The sequence below is a fragment of the Notolepis coatsorum genome (assembly GCF_963971535.1).
Source record: "Notolepis coatsorum genome assembly, chromosome: 18".
Classification (NCBI taxonomy): Eukaryota; Metazoa; Chordata; class Actinopteri; order Aulopiformes; family Paralepididae; genus Notolepis; species Notolepis coatsorum.
The window spans coordinates 51,574,133-51,598,901 of record NC_140182.1 but is presented as its reverse complement, the minus strand read 5'-3'; the positions used below and the strand labels follow the sequence as shown (position 1 = coordinate 51,598,901).

The 24,769-nt window shown below is 42.8% G+C and overlaps 1 protein-coding gene across 1 annotated transcript; it reads left to right on the top strand.

Moving 5' to 3' along the window:
• The first annotated feature begins 1,950 nt into the window (after positions 1 to 1,950).
• On the top strand, positions 1,951 to 24,755 carry fads2 (fatty acid desaturase 2). The gene is made up of 13 exons (XM_084334818.1): positions 1,951 to 2,082; positions 2,701 to 2,972; positions 4,817 to 4,927; positions 5,359 to 5,556; positions 10,513 to 10,614; positions 10,729 to 10,854; positions 11,924 to 11,984; positions 16,770 to 16,846; positions 16,998 to 17,095; positions 18,698 to 18,794; positions 19,571 to 19,650; positions 19,774 to 19,899; positions 24,237 to 24,755. Exons 2-13 carry the CDS (start codon positions 2,763 to 2,765, stop codon positions 24,286 to 24,288), a joined length of 1,338 nt encoding a protein of 445 aa, XP_084190944.1. The 5' UTR covers positions 1,951 to 2,082; positions 2,701 to 2,762; the 3' UTR covers positions 24,289 to 24,755.
• The last annotated feature ends 14 nt before the right edge of the window (positions 24,756 to 24,769 follow it).

Sequence of the window (24,769 nt, the reverse complement as noted above, 5' to 3'; positions counted from 1 at the left end):
TAAAAAAAATGTGGTTCTGTATTTATTATTTTTATTATTTTTGTTACTCTACTGTTATTCTATTGTCATTATTGTTATTGTTATTATTATTGTCTGGTGTTGTTCTGTTTATTATTATTATTACTGTATTTTGTGCTGTCATGTTTTGTTTTATATTCTATGTAAAAAAGGAGAAAATAAAAAAGTGATAAAAAAAAGAAGATAATGTGACAGGATGAGCAGTCAACTGATAATGATGCCCACCCCAGTTAGGACAGCCGAAACCTGTCCAATCTTTCACTGTCTACTAAAGATGCACTTCTTCAATCATTATCTGAAATGAAAAAAAAATTATAATAATAATCTAACCCTAACTAACCTTACTGTCATGCACTTGTCCTAATAAACTAACCTACACTGTAGCACTCAACACTTTAATGAACATTGTTACTCAGCTGATAGAGTTGTGCCCTTCCTGATGACTTATCGTACAGAACTTGTAAGTCGCTTTGGATAAAAGCGTCAGCTAAATGACTAAATGTAAATGTAAATGATAAAAGTGCAATTGGTATTCAGTACAAGCAAACCACTTATACTCAAAGGACATTATGCAATATACCTACAATTGTTGTACAGCTTGGATTATAGAAAGACAGAAGCATGGCACCCACATCAAAGAAAAGGGAAGATTCAAACCGTCCAGATAAGTTACTGGTATACAGTAAATTCTCCTGAAGGGGTTTAACATGTGAGAATATCCAGGAAAAGCTTGGTCAAGCCTCTTAACATCCTCGCTACTCAGATGAGCTGAGTGGGAAGATGGGCAACACAGCATTTTGAGTGTAATGCTGTGTGATGTGAAGGGCACCAAAAGAGCTGATTTGCAAATCGCAGCGCTGGACTGAAATTATCCTGAAATAGCATGATGGACTCTGAAGCAACCAGACAAGGACTTTAGGGGGCAGTTAAATGTGATGGTAACGGTACATGTCTGTGCTCTAATAGAAATGAAACATTCTTACCTCTTTTTTTCCAATACAGACCACAATTTAATAAGATTAACAGTTGAATCACTAGTGGGCCCCACCATGGTCACCATGGCCACGCCCGTAGTACTGTAGATGCAATGCACTTTTTCAGTGATAATTCAGTGATAATATTTAATTACTAGTTTGTTTGTTTGTTTGTTTGTTTGTTTAATTACAAGTTTGTCTGCTAGTGTTCACTATGAATTGAAAATGGGGGACCCTGATGTAAACAAGACAAACGTCTTTCTCTGGTCTGTACTGTATTCTGCAATCTGTTAAATAAAGTTTTCATTCATTCATTCATTCATTCATTCATTCATTCATTCATTCATTCATTCATTCATTCATTCATTCAACATACTTGGAAGGAAATTATCATGCAAGGAAGGTTATGTGGAAATTGACTTACACATGCACCAACAACTGGTGTATATTTGCACCATCTACTGGTGTATAGAATATTTTCTCAATAAATGTTGTTTTTACAGTCAGCCATGTGTATTGAAGGTTGTGCCAGTGCCACGAATATAAAATATAGACCTGTTGCATTATAAGCTACTTAATTTCAGATACGAGTCAATGGGTGTTAATAATAAATAAATAAATAAGACCATAGGCTAAACACGTATACGTGCCTGTTGATCAGCCGAATTATTTATTGAATGTAGTTCGACACCTATACAAATACAATAATCATAAATACACGTGTAAGTTAGGAGTCAAACATCGCTCGCAAGTTTCACAAGGGACAGTCTGTACATTCGTTCCATACCAGCCAAATCTCTCAAACTCCGTCTATGTCTGGGTGCACGGGTACGCGCACGCGAAATATTCGGATGGGGCTGTTTGAGCCAATTGCAAATATGCCAGTGTACCAGGATATACGCGGATTGGCCCAGAGACCCTCGAATGATCGGCTTGGAATTTATAGTGATGAGTGGATGACTGAGTCAGTGAACATATTAGGAAAGAGTGAAAGGAATGATTTGATGTTAATGACATGGATATTCATGAAACGTGGAAAGAAATTGCGCACTTGTGCTAATGTGATTGAAAGAGGGACACACATCTGAATGTAAGTATCCTATTTTTCTTCATACTGTATATACACGCCTAATGTAGGAAGGCCAGCCTTCCCCTGTCATTTGCGATAACCGTTATTTAATGGGCTGCTTAGGCTTAGGTCCGTTTCACAACCATATTATTCACATTAAGTACTTAAGTGTTCAATAATAGGCATTGCTATACAAATGAATAGTCTGTTCGTGCAAACAGCCGAATTAATCGTTTATAGTAGGTTATACTTACTGACAATTTAAATAATTGTGTCAATGAGATTTATGCATAGGCGGTGTAGGCTACTTTATAGATTCATTATACGAGACATTTGTCAAAAAAGGACCCTGTCTTAATAATAGTGGTTCTCGTTTTTCACCATCAATTATTTGTGAAGACATTGTGATGCTTTGTCTTACTCTAGTGTTACAATCAACTGTGTCGTTAAAAAGTAGGCCACCGAGAGCAACAGCCTGTAATTCTTTAAAAAGCACCGTGCTTCTTCTACTGCCCCTTCTAAACTCTGAACATTTGTGACTGCCGGCGGGGACATTCTTCCCTCCGTTAACCGTGAGTAAACCGCACACCATTTCGACACATAGGTGTTAAACCTGACCTCATCAACCCTGCCTTGCAGTTGACTGGTCCTCAGCGTACAGGTCGAGCCAGGCCGGGGTCAGGGCGCTAGTGTCTGCGAAGATGGGCGGCGGAGGCCAGGTGACGGAGCCGGGAGCCCCAAGCAGTGGGCGAGGCGGCGACGAGTACACCTGGGAAGAGATACAGAGGCACTGCCATAGGAACGACCAGTGGCTCGTCATCGATCGCAAGGTGTACAACGTCACCCAGTGGGCTAAGAGGCACCCAGGTGGGATTCGAGTAATCAGCCACTACGCTGGGGAGGATGCTACGGTAACTATTATTTTATCATCATCATCATCATCATCATCATCATCATCATCATCATCATCATCATCATCATCATCATCATCATCATCATCATTATATGTTGTTCATAGTAGGTTATTAATCATTTATGACATCGATCTCACTTTGATCAATGATCTTTACATTTAATATAAACAGTCGAGTCGAGTGGACCATTGATTGTCCGATAGGTCCTAACTGAACATTTCTAGCACCTATCATGTTGTATTTAAAAAGTAAGACCAAAATCATACAGGAGTCTGCCAGTGTGGTTATAAATGAGCTCATAGAGAGAAAATACAGAACATCATCTAAGTCTAATATGATAAGTCTAGTATTATGTTTCAACAAACCTTTATAACTAGAAGATAACTAGCTGTCATAGCAATTCAATTACTTGAGTCATTTGAGGTTTCCTTTCCTATATAAAAAAAGAATGTGCTGATCACCAATGCTCTTTTTCAGCCATGCCCTGCTTGACATTCACATAGTTAAATACATTCACACCTGGGAGCCTACAGTCTGACACTGTTGACCACTAGGAGCTGCCCAGTACAACCACAGTCTGACACTGTTGACCACTAGGAGCTGCCCAGTACAACCACAGTCTGACACTGTTGGCTGTCCAGTACAACTACAGTCTGACACTGTTGACTACTAGGAGCTGCCCAGTACAACCACAGTCTGACACTGTTGACTACTAGGAGCTGCCCAGTACAACCACAGTCTGACACTGTTGACTACTAGGAGCTGCCCAGTACAACCACAGTCTGACACTGTTGACTACTAGGAGCTGCCCAGTACAACTACAGTCTGACACTGTTGACTACTAGGAGCTGCCCAGTACAACTACAGTCTGACACTGTTGACCACTAGGAGCTGCCCAGTACAACCACAGTCTGACACCCTTGACTACTAGGAGCTGCCCAGTACAACCACAGTATGACACTGTTGACCACTGAGCAACTCCAGCGGGGGAGTTGGGGGTTAAGTGCCTTGCTCAAGGGCACTTCAACGGTTGGTACTGAGGGACGGGAGATAGTTATTCATTCACTTCCCCGCCCAGATTTTTTCGGCTGGTCCGTGGGGATTAAACAGGTGTCATTCCGGTCTCAAGTCCACTTCTCTGACCACTAGGCCACTTTTGCAGTATGGTTGGAGCAGAGAAGTCTGACAACCCCTCAGTTCCCTTTATCTATGTTGGGGGGAATCTTAAAAATAAATTATAGACAGCAGTATAGGATATTATTAACCAGTGTGACACGAGATTCATGAAACCATGTATTTATCACTTTGTTAAATACAAGTTTGCTCTAACAATATTTACACACATTAACAAACCTGTAAATTTCACTCAAAGCATTTGAAAGGATTAAATATTTTTTGTCAAAAACTTTCCCTCATCAACGTGTCCTGTGTCTTGAGACAGAGGGCACGTGTCTCGCCCCCCTCCCCACGAGAAAGAGGCGGAGAGGAAATCTCTCATGAACTGCAAACACTATTTCTTCCACTATTTAATCAACTTTCCTTGGGTCTGGATTTACTGCAGCTGAAAATAGTTGAGGACGTCTGCAGTTCACTAGAGGTCTGTTCTCCCCCACGTGACATCATCAGGCAGGGTCTGAGATACAGTAGGTCAACTGGACTCTAGATAGAGATCCCTCAGCCAATTGTCTGAATGCAAATCAATATAAAAACTAGTACATATAAATCTATGTGCATGTGTAAGAGAGAGAAAAAGTGAGCGTGGACTGAGAATATATACGCCATGCACTAACGCAAGCGGCAGCATGACTTGTCATCATGAAATGATTGTTTCTGTGTTCTAGGAGGCATTCGCTGCTTTTCATCCGGATCCAAAGTTTGTGAGAAAGTTTCTGAAGCCCTTACTGATCGGGGAGCTGGCAGGGACCGAGCCCAGTCAGGACCGGGATAAAAACGTGAGCTTGGTCCTTGATTACATCCCTGTAATAAGGCCTGGTGTCCACCGTGTCACTGTATAGGCTCATTGATTGCATACTGAGATGGATCGCCACACTACTGTAAGTGTAATGTAGGAAAGAACCGCGGTGAGTAAGTAAGTCAGTCAGTTGAGTCTGTTTTGTTATTCATGAGTCTTACAGTGTCCTGACACATGTTTGTTTTCTGATACTCCTGTTTCCTTCCTCCCTAATGTACTTCACCTCTTGTAATGCTTCCCCGATTCTCTCTTTTTTTTTTTGTTTTTTTTGTTTTACACAACTCTATTTATCCACACTTGATGGACGACAAATAATGGAATAAGGATGACGGGGTTGATTTCAATCTCTTAATCATCCGCTATCTGCACCCATTCATCGGTCTGTTCCTTCTCATCCTCCCTCCCTCTCAGTCAGCAGTCGTGCAGGACTTCCACTCTTTGCGCGTTCATGTAGAGAGGGAGAACCTGTTCCGAGCTCAACCCCTGTTCTTCTGCCTCCACCTGGGGCACATCCTGCTACTGGAGGCCCTGGCCTGGCTACTTCTCTGGGCCTGGGGGCCTAGCTGGACCATGACACTGCTGTGCTCTGCCATGCTGGCTATTGCTCAGGTACTGTAACACGGTCACCATCATTATCTTTCCGAGTTGATAATGGATTCTAATCACACTGATGAACTACCATATATCCTCCATTTGATGGCTTTTGCCATCACTAGTCAATTATATGCTATGATATATGATGTGATATGTATACTTCCTTATGTGATACCTGTACTGTGATTATTTTACAGTACAGGGAACACTATAGTCTATTTGCCAACACAATGAACCCGGAAATTTTGGAACCACCAAACTTTTATGATAGATATGGATAGTATGGGTCACCAGCACTTAGAAACTGCCGGATGCTAAGTTGTACATGTTGGGCAACTTTTTTTATTTGCATAATTAGCACACATTTGCATAATCACCTAAATGGACAAATCTCGGAAACTACTTGATCAATTTCAACCATGTTGGAGTGGTTTTGGGGGTTATTCGGGATGCTGAATCCATTTATGATACTCAAGAGTTTCGGAATTGCAATATTTACTGGAATTTACCAAATTTCAACTCATTTTGGTGCATTTTCAGTAAATTAGAAAGTTTTAGAGGACACTGAAATGATTACATTTGGACAGCAAGAACAATTTAATAATAGAGGCCTTGCACAGAGTGTTTAGAATGCCCATTTTTCCTTGTTAGGGACCAAGCAGTGAGACAATGATGAAACAGGAGTTGTAGATGAAAACTGGGGTTTTATTTACCCACAAGGTGCAAAACCATTGCAAACCAAGAATTTGATAACTAGGCCTATAGATGGGTTTCTCGTCCACGTCAGACTCAGCAAGGAGGCCAAAAGGAATGTAATAATCCTGGTCAGAACAATGGGGCAGACTGTTAGTATAGAGAGGATACTTTGTAGGACATGACCTCGAGAACATTTTAACCTGATTGGGGAGAGATTTCACACAGACACAACCAGGAATGAGGAAGATATGGATGGTGGTTTACCATTGTATATTTGTTCCTGGATTGTAGCCACTAGCCAGCTCTTCATAACAACTCATCAACAATAGTCTGGCACCCTTCCACCCTCATGACAGCTACAGCATCACCATAAAAGTCACACTGCTTACTGCAGAGAGGTGCCCGGAGTTGGCTACATATACAGGGGCAGACTGGGACACAAATTCAGCCCGGGACATTCATTCAGACGCACCAGCCCACGCACCAGCCCTAAAACCGGCCCACGCACCGGCCCACACAACGGCCGTTATGAAACACTCGTCCACAACCCAAGGCTGTGGCTAAGGAGTCAACATCAGGGAGATCAAATCTACACCCCGCCCCTAGATGTGCACTCGTGCACAGTGCACACACACACACGCGCATGCACGCACGCACGCACATACACACACACACACACACACACACACACACACACACACACACACACACACACACACACACACACACACACACACACACACACACACACACACACACACACACACACATATATACCGTTACTTCCTGTCATTGGCATACGTTTTCTTTTTTTTACTAACATCTTATGGCGCTTTTCCACTGCATGGTACCTACTCTACTCTACTCTACTCTACTCTACTCGCTTTAGGTACCTGGTACTTCGTTCCTTTTCCACTGCAGGTACTAAAATAAAGTACTCAGTTTGTCTCCGTGTGGGGAGGCGGGGCTGCTGGTGTACAGCTGAGAGCTCCATAGCTCTGTGAGAGCTCCGGACCATAGCTCTGTGAGAGCTCCAGCATAGCTATGTCCGCGAGGGCTTGGCGCAAGCCAGAGTAAAACACAGTTTTCAATCAATCAATAACAACATTAACGAGACTCTCGTTGTGTCTATTCTGCTAACGCTAACGTTACCTCTCATTGTGTCTATTCTACAAGCGTTAACGTTAGCTAGGCTGTCTATGCTAACGTTAACGTTAGCATTAGGCTAACAACAAAGCTGTAACGTTACCAGTCTATTTGCTAACGTTAGCATTAGGTAATAACCGGTTTAAAATGGATGGTGATTACCCCACGTTGTGTCTATTCTACTAGCATTAACGTTACTCATACAAACAATCAATAGCGAGTTATATTGATCACGCTATGTACGATAGCCATGCTAAAACGCTAGCACAACATTAGCACCTAACCACCTAACAACAAGCTTAAGCCTTAAGTCAGCGATCTTTTTGCGAGACTAAACTCTCCGCTCGGTGGCAAATTGTGTTGATGTCGGTTTTGTTTAATCAATAAATGAGGCAGAATACACAGTGACTGTGTCCTTTTTTGTTTATTGCACTCGTTTCCTGCTGCAAACATATAATAACATCCTACGCGAGCCATTCAAGATGGCGGCTTTCTGTTTTCGTTCGGACTCTCCAACGAGTGACGCGTCTCTCTTCTGACCAATCAGTGGTCTGCAGTTTTTCACGTGACTTTTGTGGTACCAGTTCTACTCGCTTGGCTCGCCAGGTACTTTGGTAATGGAAAACCGAAAATACCAGGTAGAGTAGAGTAGAGTAGAGTAGAGTAGAGTAGAGTAGAGTAGAGTAGAGTAGAGTAGAGTAGGTACCATGCAGTGGAAAAGCGCCATTAGTGCCTCATTAGCCTAGGGATTAAGGATACATGAAGTCTTTTTTATTTATTTTTTTATTATCTTTTTTCCCCCCTCCTTCTTTTTCCGATTTTTCTCCCATCCCACTGTTAGTCGTTATGCCAATTCCCAACCCCCTTCCTGGTTCCGTTCATCATCGTTCACTTTGTATCATGCATCATGTGTTTGTCCATTATCCTCTGACACCGTCTCGTCACCCAGGGCACAATGCAACATGTCAACCGGAAAATTATTATTAGAACTACGAACTACTAAACATCGCTGCTTTAGCCAATATGGCACCCCACATCCCTACATTTTGTTCCAATCCCCTGACAGGCCCTTGCTACCAGCAATGGGTCTCATTCCTGAATATTTTCCAAAGAGTTCTCTTGGAAGACTTATCTTGGAACCGACTGAGACAGAATCAATGACAAGTTCACTCTGAGTCCCCAACGTGCGGGGAATATGTCTTAAGTGTCTCAAACGGTCACAGCTGTGATATCTGAGTTGGGGAACGACACCAGTCTGAAACGCAAACACGCGTCCCCGTTCAGGTCATTTGCATACAAAACAACGCCTCCAGAGCTCCTTATAAGGCAACTAATGATGCAGCCGTGTGAAAATGGATGCAGAAGCGCTTTGCGACCCATCAAAATTAGATTAGATTAATGTATTGTCATCATATATAGTACAGCTTGTGGTACACCTGCCGCAGCGCATGCGCACACACACACGCGCGTGCAGTAGGGGAGAACGGGGGATGTTGTCACACGGATAGGTTGTCACATTCATTATATTTCACCACCAGAGGGTCCTGTCTCCCATATTTTGGTATTTAAATGTCCAGAATTTGGGTCAGAGTTCACCTACATTGTTATCTTTGGAGTGAAACAGCTGAATTAGAGGTGAGAGGACGTTTTGTGTTTTTCATGTCCATTTGTAAATATTCCGCTCCTCAGTATTTTTCTTCTAGGCTTTTACACAATTGGTTTATAATGAAACAATTATTACCCTTAAAAAGTGTGAAGGGATAGCTATAGTTTAGATTGTTGTTAGCTAGCTAACTAGTTGTTAGATGGCTGTTAGCCTTGATGCTATCAAGACATTCCAGTTGGGGTTGGTCATCACATTTTCTTTGGGGTTGATTGTCACATGTTGTGTAAGCTATTATTGTTAGGCCGATTTATTGTGTTCTTATTTTGTTATATAGGATGGCCTAAAGATGTGTTTCCTGTTTATGTTCATGTTAAGATGCATTCAGTTATGTATTTGTCAACTTGTCAATGCAATTAAACTTTCAAATTTAGTTCTGCCTTCTTGTCTTCTTTTTAAGATTTTTCCCATTAAAACACATGGTGACAACCAACCCCATAGTGTGTGACAACCATCCCCATGATGGGGTTGGTTGTCACAATGTGTCAGAGTGTCTTTGATAGGTGATTAACTCTTTGTTACAATAGGTTGGAAAATGAGAGGGATACACATTTCAAGCCAACATCTTAAGCTTCAATTTAATGTAGGAATGACTATTGAAAGATGTTTTGATGATGAGCAATTCACACTAGAGTAAAAAGTGTGACAACTATCCCCGTTCTCCCCTACTGTATAGCCTACCCGCGTAATGAATGAACGCAGTATAGGCTTATTATTCCATTAATGACTTGTTTCATTAGGAGAGCAGCAAAGACACACTGCGCTGCCCGCCCCGTAGACCGTAGTCAACCATGCAGTCCGCTCATGGTACGCCAGACTCTGGCGGCCTTAATATGTGTACAGTACTGTACACATATTAAGGCCGCCAGAGTCTTGTATGCGCCAGTATGGCCTACGTGTCTAATGAATGAACAGTAGGCTATTATTCTAGTTACTTCTGTACTTATACTGTACGTAGGGCAGAGCATATATATAGTAAATCCTAATGAAACAAGTAACTAGAATAATATATGCCTACTGTTCATTCATTAGACACGTAGGCCATACTGGCGCACACAAGACTTGTTATGGAATATTAATGCAGTCTATTTCCACGCGATTAGCTTTAGTTCTTATTTATTTATTTATCCACTGTCATTTGCAGTGTTGGTGTACTAGGCTACATAGTGCATCACAACGGACATTATTAATTAATTAATACATTTTTCAACACACTCTTTTGTCAAATCAAATGGACCGTGGAAAAAGGAAATTTCACATATAATCTTATCTTTTAACTTATTTAATTAAGCTTTCCTTTAGTGCTATCTTTATATTTGATCATATTATGATATAACTTCTTGGTTTCATATTTAATTCAACATGACACACGTCTTTGGTTAGATGCATATCATTCAGGACAATACATATAGTATTTTCTACCACATTATCATAGATTTTCTCTTCTTCCTCTACTCCGTCTCTAGACCCAGGCCGGATGGTTGCAGCATGACTTTGGTCACCTGTCTGTCTTCAAAAAGTCTAGATGGAATCACATATTGCACAAGTTTGTCATTGGTCATCTAAAGGTATTTGGAATGAATATACTTGATTTAATCGTTGATTAGATGATATATCTCTTATCACGTTTCATGTTATTTCTCTGGAGTGGTGTACCGCAGGTAAAAGTGTGTTGTTAATAGGGTGCCTCTGCCAACTGGTGGAACCATCGGCACTTCCAGCACCACGCCAAGCCCAACGTCTTCAGCAAGGACCCCGACGTCAACATGCTGCACGTCTTTGTGGTGGGAGACTCTCAGCCAGTGGAGGCAAGTGTAGCGCTGTGGCTGCGTTCACACTGCGATGTGTTCAGATCAGATCAGCTCAGATTTATTTTGTTTGGCTGTTCACATCCTTTAAAAAATGTGGCCAATATCAGATTCCAGTATGAACTGGTTATGCTCCTGAACTGACCTGCATGCGCAAATTAAGTTTTGCTTGTACAGAAGTATCACCCCAAATAATATGTAACACCTCACTGTCCCTCCACTGACCACCTCCATCACAGCTCCTCACTGTCTCTCTGGCCTCCACTGACCACCTCCATCACAGCTCCTCACTGTCCCTCCACTGACCACCTCCATCACAGCTCCTCACTGTCCCTCCAGCCTCCACTGACCACCTCCATCACAGCTCCTCACAGTCCCTCCACTGACCACCTCCATCACAGCTCCTCACTGTCCCTCCACTGACCACCTCCATCACAGCTCCTCACTGTCCCTCCACTGACCACCTCCATCACAGCTCCTCACTGTCCCTCCACTGACCACCTCCATCACAGCTCCTCACTGTCCCTCCACTGACCACCTCCATCACAGCTCCTCACTGTCCCTCCACTGACCACCTCCATCACAGCTCCTCACTGTCCCTCCACTGACCACCTCCATCACAGCTCCTCACTGTCCCTCCACTGACCACCTCCATCACAGCTCCTCACTGTCCCTCCACTGACCACCTCCATCACAGCTCCTCACTGTCCCTCCACTGACCACCTCCATCACAGCTGTCTTCCATGTTTGTATTCACAGAGTGACTCCCGCCAGCGCAGAATTGTAATGAATGTTGCATGAGTGGCGTAAATGTTGCATGAATTCCAACATCACTGTTCAGACTGAGGTCGCATTGCAAAGAAATCAGACATGTATGCATATGAAAGTGGCCCAAATCAGAATTGAACAGACCAGATTCCATGCAATTGTGAAAATCTGATCTGAGTCACATATTAGCATCAGATGTGGGCCACTTTCGCCTGCAGTCGTGTGGGTAATCATGTGCCGTATACTGTAGCAATAAATCTTTCAGCAGCTCTTCATCTGACCCTGTTTCCCTCTCTTGCAGTATGGGATCAAAAAGATTAACTTCATGCCCTATCATCACCAACACCAATATTTTTTCCTGGGTAGGTTTTCCATATTTCTTTTCAGTTTTATTAAAATAAAATAAATTATAATAATGATCATCATTTTATGGGGATAAATCAAGGGTTTCATACCAGGAATATATAGCGGTAGAAATTATAATATGATGTTCATCGCTCAATATTTCCAAAGAAGTACAGATGATTACATACTGTATGTGAAATATCTTAGGATAGCCATTAGGATAGTAGAATTAATACTATGTTTTATTTTCATGATAGCAGCCATTTTATATCAGTATTTATCACTTTTTTCAAATAGTTATTATAACCTCCGCCAAGGAGGTTATGTTTGTGTGTGTGTGTGTGTGTGTGTGTGTGTGTGTGTGTGTGTGTGTGTGTGTGTGTGTGTGTGTGTGTGTGTGTGTGTGTGTGTGTGTGTGTGTGTGTGTGTGTGTGTGTGTGTGTGTGTGTGTGTGTGTGTGTGTGTGTGTGTGTGTGTGTGTGTGTGTGTGTGTGTGTGTGTGTGTGTGTGTGTGTGTCTGTGTGTCTGTTCACAAAAAGTAATAGCCGGAATGCCATATAGTTGGCTATGCACATTCATGACCCCAAAACCTTAGAAAACATGATTGATTTTGGCGACCCCATAACCTTCCACATTTTTTAAATGAGCAAATTTCCTGACCATACGAGTAGGGTAAAACTGCAGTGCCGCAGCCCCATACATAGGAGGGGCCTGTACTGTGCGTTGGGGGCCTGTACTGTGCGGTGCACTACTGCGCATGCGAGAAACAAAGTAACATATAATATAGGACACTAGAAACATAAAGTAACATACAGAACATAAAGTAACATACAGAAAATAGGACCTAATGTCCAAAATATGTTTGTCTTAAACTGAATATAAATTGGATTAGGAGTAACCAAATAAAGCATTCAATGCAACCAATTGTCTATATACTAGAATATATACAAATATCTTTGTCTTAAACTGAATATCAATTGGATTACCAGCCCTGACTGTTACTCTAAGCTTAAACCTCTTCTGGAAGGGGAGCTCCAGTAGCTCACCACGTACCGCAAGTGCTATTTCAGCGCCGTGGACAACCGCGCTCGCGCGGATCTGGGGCTGAGCGCGTTCGAATCCCGGACGGCAGCCGTGCCTTTCCCAGAGTGTCTTTCCCCCCCATCTGAACCCTTTCAGCCTGCTTCTGTCGATCGAACTTGACCAAGTATGAATGCGAAGAAAAAGCGATAAACGCTAAAAGAACCAGGTGACTGGTCAAAGTTTAAAAAAAAAAAAAACTCTTCTGGATGAGGGCCTAAAATTAACCCTTAGACTAGATTAGAATTACTTTACTTTGTTTCTCGCATGCGCAGTAGTGCACCGCACAGTACAGGCCCCCAACGCACCGTACAGGCCCCCAACGCACAGTACAGGCCCCTCCTATGTATGGGGCTGCGGCACTGCAGTTTTATGCTATTGGACCATACAGTCAGAAAATCTACTGTGAACATGCATGACCCCTAGAGCAGGCACGTGCACACATAGAGGCCAAGGGGTGCTTGAGCACCTGCCTTTTTGAGCCTCATAAAAAAAGTGCCCTTTTTGAATTATTTATTTTATTTATTTATTTTTTACCGCATATAGACTGCCCTTCCAACTGAAAAATGTCAGGATAGAATAAAAATATTAGGTAAAGAGAGAGAGATGCCCCATATTCCATTGCAGTTTGCACTGCCTCCTCACCGTGCCTCTCCGCGGACCTATATATTTTTATGCATAGCGTGGGTGGTGATGATGATGATGATAGAAACCGCTGTGGCGCATACAGTTGAATGCTGGTATTACACTCATTGAGGGACACGAAGAAGTCAAGTCCGATGGGATTTGGGAATCTCAAATACAAATCAGGGTTGGAATAAAAAATGCATTTATATTAAACAATACAGAATATACAGCACTTCTTGGGGTCTGTAGGGTAAGCACTTATTCCCTCCCCCCTGAACATTTATGGAGATGTATGGGCCTTTTAAGTCAGTGATAAAAGTGTCTTTCAAGGATAAGTGAGCTCCTGCACTGCTCAATATTAGTTCAATATTCAATATTTGATCACCAAAACCCCCCAAAAAGCATAAAAAGGGGGCCCCCGCCCGAAAAGGCCCCTTAAAAATCGCGATCGCGCGCTACGCACGCTCGGTTAATATATACACACAAGTGTAGTGCCCTTTTCAGCCTTTGAGCACCTGCCCCTCTAAAGTCCTGTGCACGTCCCTGCCCTAGAGGAAGACACCTACTGATTTTGATGACTCCATGACCTCTCCTTTAGCACCTGAAACAAAGCGGGGCTCGCAACTCACTTTTGATGCTCCAAGGTGTTTAGTATATTGCCATTTTTTGTCACAATTAAAACACCTTGGAGCATCAAAAGTTAGTTGCAAGCCCCGCTTTGTTTCATGTACTACTGTTTTTACAGTTTGGCTCAGCACCAAGGAACGGAGGTGCGTTATTTATTTATTTTTCTCTCCTTTAGCACCACCATCAGGTCAAACTGTGAACAAGATATCTCTAAAAGTAATGGCCGGTGTAGGTACAGGATATAGTCAGCTGGCAGATCAGGTCGGCGTCCTAGATGAGTAATAATGATGCACTTCCTTATATATATGTGATATGAATGCACATGCAGTGCCTAACAGCGATAGCGCCAAAATGTCAGATGTTTATGGCGCTGTAGCAAAGATCATTGGCTGTACATGGATTCACAGCGATAGTGTCAAATCTGTAGCTGTGTGGCGCATGGCGTGCCGTGGGCTCAAGCTTTGCACCCACACCCCTTCCTCAGGCTCATAGTGGACAGGACGACCTCCAGAGGGTTTGTCTCAGACTTTTATACGCTCTTAATTCAATCCACATATAAAAATGTATCATTGGATACAATCTGGCGTGTGGATATCCCGGAGTTGGACCCCGAGTTTGACTGGGATGATGTTTGGGCAAATGTGGCATTGTCTTCCCGCAACCCCAATCACCAGCAAATTAATTTTAATTATATTCATAGGACCTATCTTACACCTAGGAAGCTATTTGCTATGGGACTGATAACCGACTCTCGGTGCACTTTGTGCTCTCAAAAGGCCACTGGCACTTATATGCATATGTATTGGGATTGCCCACCAGTGGCCCGCTTCTGGAGGTCAATAACGGACAAACTTTCAGATCTGTGTGGCTTAACTATCCCATTCACAGCTGTTACGCTACTCCTGAACGATATAACAACACTACCCGCGTCCGTACAACTGAAAAGGGTTGTCCTAGCGGGCGTCACAGCAGCGAAGAAGCTAATAGCATTGAGGTGGAAGGAGCCTGAGAAGCTCACAGTGATTAACTGGTCCCTAACACTGTTGGATGTGATTTATCTTGAGATATCCACGGCGCGGGTGATTGGGGTGGGGCAGGCTGGGATTGACCTGTGGTTCGCAGCAGCTGAGAAGGTCAGGACCGCCGTGTGCGGCTGAGCGGGGTTGGGGTGCATGTTCGGGGGAGTCCGGCGGTCTCGTGGGAGGGGGAGGAGGAAATGGCTTGTCTGTCTTGTCTTTTGTGATGTCTTGAATTTAACTGGGGATTTTATTGGGGGGCAGCTATTTAGCTATTTCTTCACTATTTGGTCTTTTATTAGATAGTACCCCTTGAATTTAAAATTTAAAAAGGTTGAACTCTGTTTTCTTTTCTTTTTGTCTTTATAATTTATAAATTGTTATTTCTGTATTATTATTGTTTTTGTTATTTTCCTGTGAAGTTCTGTGTATTGTGATTGTGATTAATGTGTTGTCTTGTTTCATGTAAATAATAATTAAAAAAAATCTGTAGCTGTGTCAAGCTGGCTTAATTTAAGCTTAAATGGAGAAGTTTTGCCAGCCAAGCGCCAGCCAAGCCAATTCATTTATCACGTTAGCACGCTAGCTAACATTAGCAACCATTCGTTCCACCATTTCACGTCAGCTAGTTCAGTCACTTGATGACAGATTTGACGCTATCGCCGTGAAGCCACGTACAGCCTATAATAATAATAATAATAATCTTCCATACAGCGTGGTAAACATCTGATGTTTTGACGCTATCGCTGTTACACATGCATGCGCATTCAAATCCATATATAAGGAAGTGCATCAATCACGCATGCGTGCCTAACAGCAATAGCGTCAAGACGTCAGATATTTATCGCACTGTACCAAAGATCATTAGCTGTACGATCATTGGCTTTATGCACATTCAAATCACATATGGAAGTGCATCATTATTACTCATCTAGGCCCCCGAACCTGATCTGCTAGCCGACCACATCCTGTACCTACACCGGATTGATCTGCCAGCCGACCACATCCTGTACCTACACCGGATTGATCTGCCAGCCGACCACATCCTGTACCTACACCGGATTGATCTGCCAGCCGACCACATCCTGTACCTACACCGGATTGATCTGCCAGCCGACCACATCCTGTACCTACACCGGATTGATCTGCCAGCCGACCACATCCTGTACCTACACCGGATTGCGATAACATTTTCTATGTACATTCATGACCCCAAGAGGAAGACATTTATTGATTTTGGTGACCCCAAGACCTTTCCGATAGCTCCCCCATTAGGCAGAACATTTCATTCTCAAATGAGTGTATCTCTCAATCCGTTAGTCGTACAGTCAGAACATTGGCTGTAAATATTCATGACTCTAGTCAAGCCTTGGCAGAGGTCTGTACTCTACTGAGTGCATTATTCCAGTCTAATCCTGTAATAACACTTTTCATTTCTATCTGTCCTTTCAGTTGGACCACCACTGCTTATTCCAGTATACTTCCATGTCCAGATACTACGTACCATGTTCTCACGCCGGGACTGGGTGGTGAGACGCCAGTTTCTGTAACGTTACAGCAGAAATGCATCTAACATGAACATATTCTCTCTTACATAATGATCATTATGATGTAATGATTATCAAGTGTAGACTTGCTGTTTGCTTTCACAATGAAACCTGCCATTTGTTTCTTTAAAAGGATCTGGCATGGTCCATGTCCTTCTACCTTCGCTACTTAATCTGTTATGTCCCCTTCTACGGCATCTTTGGCTCAGTGGCGCTCATCAGCTTCGTCAGGTAAATTATCTATAAATGAGAGCAAAATCTCACTGTTCTCAACCAAAGAAGCTCTTAGTTGATTAACAGTCGTGGGACTTTGTCGACCAATCGATTAGTTGATTTCGTCAACAAATCTGTTTCCCCACATGCAATAATGCAGAAGGACCTAAAGCCAGTGCTCACCGTGCTTATCATTTCTGCAGGAAGTAACTCTTCAGCATGGACAAAAGCATGAGCCTCGACTAATCGATAAAAGGGGCACTTCACCAAAACACAATGCAGATATTTTTAATAATCTCACACACATCCAAAAACTCTAAACTGTTTTGCACACATTAATTTAGTTTGACAGTTATTGAGAGTAAATGAGTTTGAATATGGCCACCAATGATGTCATCGAGGACTCCTTGTGTTGTGTTAATTACAGCACCATCAAATGATGTAGATGGGAAAAATAGCAATACCTTGTCTTATAGGGACTGTTCTCATTTAATTTAGCTGTATTATTATTTTTTTATTATTATCTTTTTCCCCCTCCTTTTTTCCGATTTTTCTCCCATCCCACTGTTAGTCGTTATGCCAATTCCCAACCCCCTTCCTGGTTGTTGCGCACCCCCCCCCCCCCCCCCCCCCCCCTACTGTTGGTCCGGGAGGCCGGAGACTGTCACATGTTTTCCTCCGACACATGTGCAGCCAGCCGGCAGCGCAGATTCTCACCGGGAGAGTGTAACATGTGGAAGGTCGCACTACCTCTCTCCTGATCCTACCCTCGCTGTGCAGGCGCCCTGACCTAACTGTAGGGGTCGCTGTCCACAACGCCCAGGACCCACCCACGGCTTCCCTCCCACTAAGCCAAACGAGTTAGTATAGCGATCAGCCCAAGCCAAGGCAATGCTGACTCTCCGGGAGTCGAGACCGCAGCCTCTTGCATTGGTGACGAGCACAATCTCCGCTACGCCACCTGACCGCTAATTTAGCTGTATTTAACACAACACAGGGATTCAATGTCCCTGATGACATCACTGTTAGTTTCAAACTCATTTACTCTCAATAACTGTCAAAGTAAATGAATGTGTGCAAAACTATGTAAGGTTTTTGGATGTGTGTGATGTGCAAAATAAATCAGCATTGTTCTTTGGTGAAGTGTCCCCTTAACAAAGTCTTGGTAGACTAAAACCAAATTAACTGATCAATCGACTAATTGACTCTGAGGGGGCCAAAATACAAAAGCAAACGTGATTATATACCATTATGACTATATTACTGATTATATACCATTATGACTATATTATTGATTATATACCATTATGACTATATTATTGCATATTGTTTAGGTAATGGGGCGACAGTGGCTCAGGAGGAGGCCTGGTAGTTGGAAGGTTCCCGGTTTGATTCCCGCTCCTCCCGGGCAGCATGTCGATGTGTCCTTGAGCAAGACACTTAACCCCTAATTGCTCCCGATGTGCAGGTTGGCACCTTGCATGGTTGCCTCCGCCATCGGTGTGTGAATGTGTGAGTGAATGGGTGAATGTGAGGAACAAAAATTGTAAAGCACTTTGGATAAAAGTGCTATATAAATGCACCATTTACCATTGAATGATATCATCCTGATCCGTGCAGGTTTCTTGAAAGCCACTGGTTTGTATGGGTGACCCAGATGAACCACCTGCCAATGGAAATAGAGCATGAAAGGCACCACGACTGGCTGAACATGCAGGTATACCTTGTTTCTCAATATATTTAGAAAACAAAGCACGGACATCCATTCTGGTAACGAGGTGCACGACTAACGAAGGATCAGCATCAAAAGTAATAGTCTGCACACTGTTAAAGGTGCTATAGATAACATTCAGCCACTAGGTGTTGCACTAGAGCACCAGCATGTCATTTATCCAAACAGGTGTGTTCCACATGGGGAAATAGGAAGTAGGGAGGAGATACATGCATGCATAATGTAAACAACAACATTAATTTAATTTCAGTTCATTCAGCAATACTTTTATTCTGCACCTTTCAAAAAGCTTTGTGGATGTATTATTATTATTTGTATTTTTTTTATTATTATTTCTCTACATAACGATTTTATCTATAGCACCTGTCAAGCGGGTCGATAAGCAAGGCATCAAAATTAACAAAGTCCACACCCAACAACACACAGCAGGTTTACACAGCTGGGGGGCTGAGATGGAAAATAAAAAGACCCATGTGTAAATATGTACTCTCGGTTTGTAAACCATGGCCTCGGATTATGAATCCATGCCCACAGATCTCTAAACCGAGAGTACAGATTTGCACACAGATCCTTTGTTTTCCTCAGTGGACCCCAGGGGGCCCCAATATAAAACTGCTCCCGCTGTGTTGTTGTGTGTCGTTGTGTGTTGTTGTGTGTGGACTCATGTGGTTCATTTCGATACCTTGTTTATCGATCCGACTGACAGCTGGGAACTCTGTGGTGCATTGATCTCACTGTAGCGCTCCTTTTCATCCTCTCAGCTAAACGCCACTTGTAACATCGAGCAGTCGCGCTTCAACGACTGGTTCAGTGGGCACCTCAACTTCCAGATCGAACACCAGTGAGTAGAAACGAGACGAGGTCAAGACTAGCGTTAATTGCAACGCAGATAGTTATTAAGGCTTACAGTTGCCCTCTGCTTTTTTTTTGCCCCTTCACACTCTCTCTCTCTCTCTTTCCAAAGTCTTTTTCCCACAATGCCGCGTCACAACTACCACCTGGTGGCGCCGCTGGTCCGGGCAGTGTGTGAGAAACACGGCATCTCATACCAAGTGAAGACGTTACAGAGAGGCATCATCGACGTGGTCAGGTGAGCTCGGGAAGTAGCGTTACAGAGTGCTCTGATCAAAGAGCAACCGCTGGAGAAATACTTTGTGACACATGATTCATTATGTAGGCCTGTTCCCAGGAGGGGAACCTTTGATGGTGGTGGGGGAGGAGGCACAGCACTAGTAGTCACTTAGAGAGCTGGAATAGATGCATATACAGTATGAGTGTGCAATGAAAATTATGTAATATGGTGTTATACGCTTGTAGTAAACAGAATATAGCTATCTAAAATGCATTCGTTTGTTACCAAAATAATATAATATATAATAATCATTATATAACTATTGTATAGTAACAGGGATACTGGGATTATGGATTCACCCTGACCGCTGCTATATCCTCAAATGGTCTGGTGCGACCAGCCTGGTCAGCCTTCTCGTGATACCAGACGTACCAGTATGCAGAGTGTGATTGTTTATTTGCACACAGAGTATTTTCTGCAACAATGGAAAACAATACAGACAGCCACTTTGACAACCAAGAAACCAAGAGTTCTGCCGAAAGAATGTATGCAAAAAAAAGCAAGCACACAGATGGAGTTCAGTAATGGAGGCATTGAGGCAGTACTGCTCGTAACCAGCAGACACCACAATTAAACATTATCACTTTAGTTACTCGTCAAAGGCTTGTCCGGTTTTTGATTGATTGATTGATTGATTGATTGATTGATTGATTGATTGAAAACTTTATTAACAGATTGCAGAATGGGTACAATACAGTACAGCTCAATACACACAATTGTTAAGGGGATGCAGACCAGAGAAAGACTTTCGTCTTGTTTCCACCAGGGTCCCCCATTTTCAATTCATCAGGACATATATGACATACATGACATACAGATAGTCAGTACTGCTACATCTATACATTTATGACATACCAGATTTGCAAATACAGTACTGTTTGTGATACAGAAGGAGTCAAGAAAAGGGAGTATATACATTTGACGTAGAAACTGTACATTGGAGGAGGTTGGGTGGGGGGGGGTTGGGTACACTGGGATATTGACAACCATACTGGGTAATTTACATTGGAGGTGGTTGGGGGGGGGGGGGGGGGCACACTGTATAAACAAGCAAAACTGTACATTGAGGGGGGGGAGACTCTGTACAAACAAACAAAATTGTACATTGGACTATTGACAAAACCATACTAGGTAAATTACTGTACATTGGAGGGGGTTGGGTTAGGATATTTACAGGGGCCAGTGTTGAATTGCAGTCTCCCGTAGGTGTCTCTTGAGAGAGGTTTTGAAAGTGGGTAGTGATCCACATTCCTTTACAGCTTTGGGTAGGGCGTTCCACATTGATGTGGCATAATTGCGAAACGTGTTTAGTCCCTTATTTGAGCCGAATCTGGGTTTAACATGATTTGTGGAGCTCCCTCTGGTGTTGTGATCGTGGTATTCACTGACCTTTGGGAAGTATTTTGCCATGTACATGGGTACCTTGGTCGTGTAGTGTATCTTGTAGACCAGGCCCATTGCAAGTTGCTGTACTCTGTCATCTACTCTAAGCCATCCTAGGTTGTCAAAGTGGGCAGGGGTGAGGTGGGTTCTAGGAGTAAGGTCAAGCAGTAGTCTGACCAGTTTGTTTTGAGATGTTTGTAATTTTGTTTTTAGCGCCTTTGAGGTGCTTTGGTACCATGAGGTGCAAGCATAGTCGTAGTACCCCTGAATGAGTGCTCCTGCCAGAGTCTTCAGGGTATTCTTGTTTACCAGAGAGGAGATCCGGTACAAGAATCGAGTTCGTTGGTTGACTTTTTTTATTACATTGGATGCCATTTTGTCACAGGAGAGATTAGCCTCTAGGATGGAACCCAGGTAGGTAATTTCATCTTTCCTTGTGACAATATTGTCACCCACTGTAACTGAGAAGCCGTCGGTCTTGCTGAGTTTGTTATTTGAACCGAAGAGAATGGACTCTGTTTTGCCCATGTGTAATGATAGTTTGTTATCAGCGAGCCATATGCAGATTCTGCCTAGTTCCGAGCTGAGGGTTTTTTCAACCTGTAACTTGTTCTTGTCAGAGACCAGCAGGGCTGAGTCGTCCGCAAACAGGAACAAGTTGCAGTCACAAGCTGACGACATGTCATTTGCATAAATTAGGAACAGTAGCGGTCCTAGTATGCTTCCTTGTGGAACACCACAGCTCACTGTGAGAGGGGGGGATAGGGTACCGTTTACCTCCACCATCTGTTCCCTCCCCTCAAGGTAGGATTGCATCCAGCTCACTGATAGACTCAAAACCAATTGCTTTTAGCTTGTCAATCAGAATGGAGTGATTGACCGTGTCAAAGGCCTTTTGTAGGTCCAGCATGACCATGCCGCAGTATTTGCCTGCGTCCACCTCTTGTTTGATGTGGTCATTCAAATAGAGAAGGCATGTGTCAGTGGAGTGGGATGTTCTGAAGCCAGATTGGAATTCGTAGATTAGATTTTTTTCCGCTAGGTACTTTTCGACCTGTTCGTAGACTATTTTTTCCATGACTTTCGAGATGGAGGTGAGAATAGAAACAGGGCGGTAGTTGCCTGGGTCTAATTTGCTGCCCTTTTTGTGCAGAGGGGTCACCCTCGCAATTTTGAAGTCCTTGGGGACGTGTCCCTGTTTTATGGAGAGGTTTATTATGTGTGTGATGATTGGGGTGATGGCGGCTGCTGAGTCTCTGAGGAATTTGGAGGGGATGTTGTCATGGCCAGTGGCCTTGTTAGGTTGGAGGGCGCTCAGTTTATTGAGTACCTCATCTGTTGTTACCATTTCCAGCTTGAAGTCGTCCTTGCGGACCCCTAGGTTTTTGTAGTAAGCTACTATGTGTTCTACCCCATAAAGCCCTGAGTGGGAGGGTAGTTTGTTTACCAGTGTTGTGGCTATGTTTGTGAAGAAAATGTTTAAGTAATTGGCTACATCCAGCTTGTCTGTGATGAGCGTGTTGTCCGTTTTTATGTTTATGTTTGAGAATCTGGTTTTAAGTTTTTTACTGCATCCTAGTTGATTATTGAGTAATTTCCAAAGTTCACGTGGTTTGTTTTTGTTTTCCTCAGTTTTGTCATTGATGAAATTCTTTTTTGCAGTTTTGATCATGGAGTTTACGTCGTTTCTTAGTCTGTTTCTTTCTAGTTTGAGTTCAGTCACGTGGGCTTGGAGTTCACTGCTCGTGCTTTTAGTAAGCTTTGACTGACTTTTACGAAACTCAGAGCATTTTTTGTCTCTGGTTTTCATAGCGGCCAGTATTTCGGAGTGCATCCACGGCTCAGCGCGATTTTTTACCCTGGTGGTTCTTAGGGGGGCCATGTCGTTTAGTATTGTTGAGAATTTGGTTTTGAAACCAAGCCATGTTTCTTCAACCAGTGTACCATTGAGTTCATCTGACCAGTCCAGGCTCTTCAGTTCTAGGTTAAAGGCCTCGCTAGAGTAGGTTTTAAGGTCTCTAGATGTGACTGTTTTGTGGCAGCCAGCCTTTTGTTTTAGTTTTTTGCGGGTACAGAATATCATATAATGATCACTTAACCCGCATGGTGACATTTGAAATGTGTAGTTTTTGGGATATCCTACTGACAATGTCAATATATATCCTATTATTTAGACTGATAGGCCAAATGATATGACCCTCAAATCAAACTGAATGTTTGAAAAATGTATGGTAAACCACAAGTGATGCGTTACTCACCGGGAGAGGTCAATAGATATCTTTTGCCGTCAGCCGCAGACAACGGCACTCGGCACAAGTCTATTTTTCATTATTCTTGTACACTGACCTTTAGGAAACCAACTGCCTCTATGTGTGAATGATAAGGCAAAATGTAAAACATTTAGTTAGTCCTTAGTTTTATAAGGACCGTGAGTAATGTTATATCATTGGAGCTATAAATGTGTGATTTGTGACAGTCACAGCTTGTAAATGAAAATTGGTGAAACTATATTCATATATTTAAATTCCCCCAAACACCTCCATAATATGTGACTACATAGTCCTCTTATATCTGCTTCCAAGCATTATGATCCCGAAAGCATGGAGTTATTTACCTGTGGCATTCCTAGAGGTCACAATAAACCCAGAAAGAACGGAGTGGTTTGGGCAAGACCTGAGCTAAAACAGGCATGGTGAAGGGCAAGGTCATTTTCAAAGAGCTCCATGATGTCTGTGCTCATGTCGCAGAGATGTCATTAAGCTTAAATGAAAGATAAGATGTCCATCCTTTCAAAAGTAGAGAATATACCGTATATGGCTGATGGAAGTTGATTACAGAAACAGATGCAGTGGCTGGATGCTGATGCCGGTTCTCCACTAATGTACTGTACATCTCTCTCTCGTCTGTTCCAGGTCACTGAAAAACTCAGGGGACCTATGGCTTGATGCCTATCTCCATAAATGATGTATCCCCCCCCCACCCCCCCGACTGGTTCCTGACACTGTACCAAAAAGAACATCATTACTGTCACGCGCTACATTGTAGTATACCATGGCTTTATAATACAGTATAGCTGATCTGTTTTTATCTGTATTATAGTCGGGTGCTTTTCTTTGCTGTGCAGAATTTTCTACCAATGTTATAGTGTTCATAAGGTGTTCCAAAGTTGCCTTATCTTGTACTGGTAAGTATACTACAGTATAATTGTGTGAATTGATTGTGACTAATTTAAAACAAAAGGTCTTTTTTGTATTTTCAGCAAGCACAATTTAAATCAATAAAATATGACAATCGTGTTTAGGCTGATAAGAGGGCGTTTCCCCTTCGCTGTTTTCAACGTCTCGCTGAGTGCTTTTGCAGTTGTGGTTTCGCTATCATTCTGCCTCTGGCTTAAGACTGCTTTTTTCTCTACATTGATCTCTTTGTCTTCTAATACAACAATAAA

Excerpts from the sequence above, each read along its gene's own strand:
- fads2 (XM_084334818.1), top strand. The coding sequence starts at position 2,763 with ATGGGCGGCGGAGGCCAGGTGACGGAGCCGGGAGCCCCAAGCAGTGGG. Across the intron at positions 4,928-5,358 it reads GTCAGGACCGGGATAAAAAC|TCAGCAGTCGTGCAGGACTT; the intron begins GTGAGCTTGGTC and ends CCTCCCTCTCAG. Across the intron at positions 5,557-10,512 it reads CCATGCTGGCTATTGCTCAG|ACCCAGGCCGGATGGTTGCA; the intron begins GTACTGTAACAC and ends CTCCGTCTCTAG.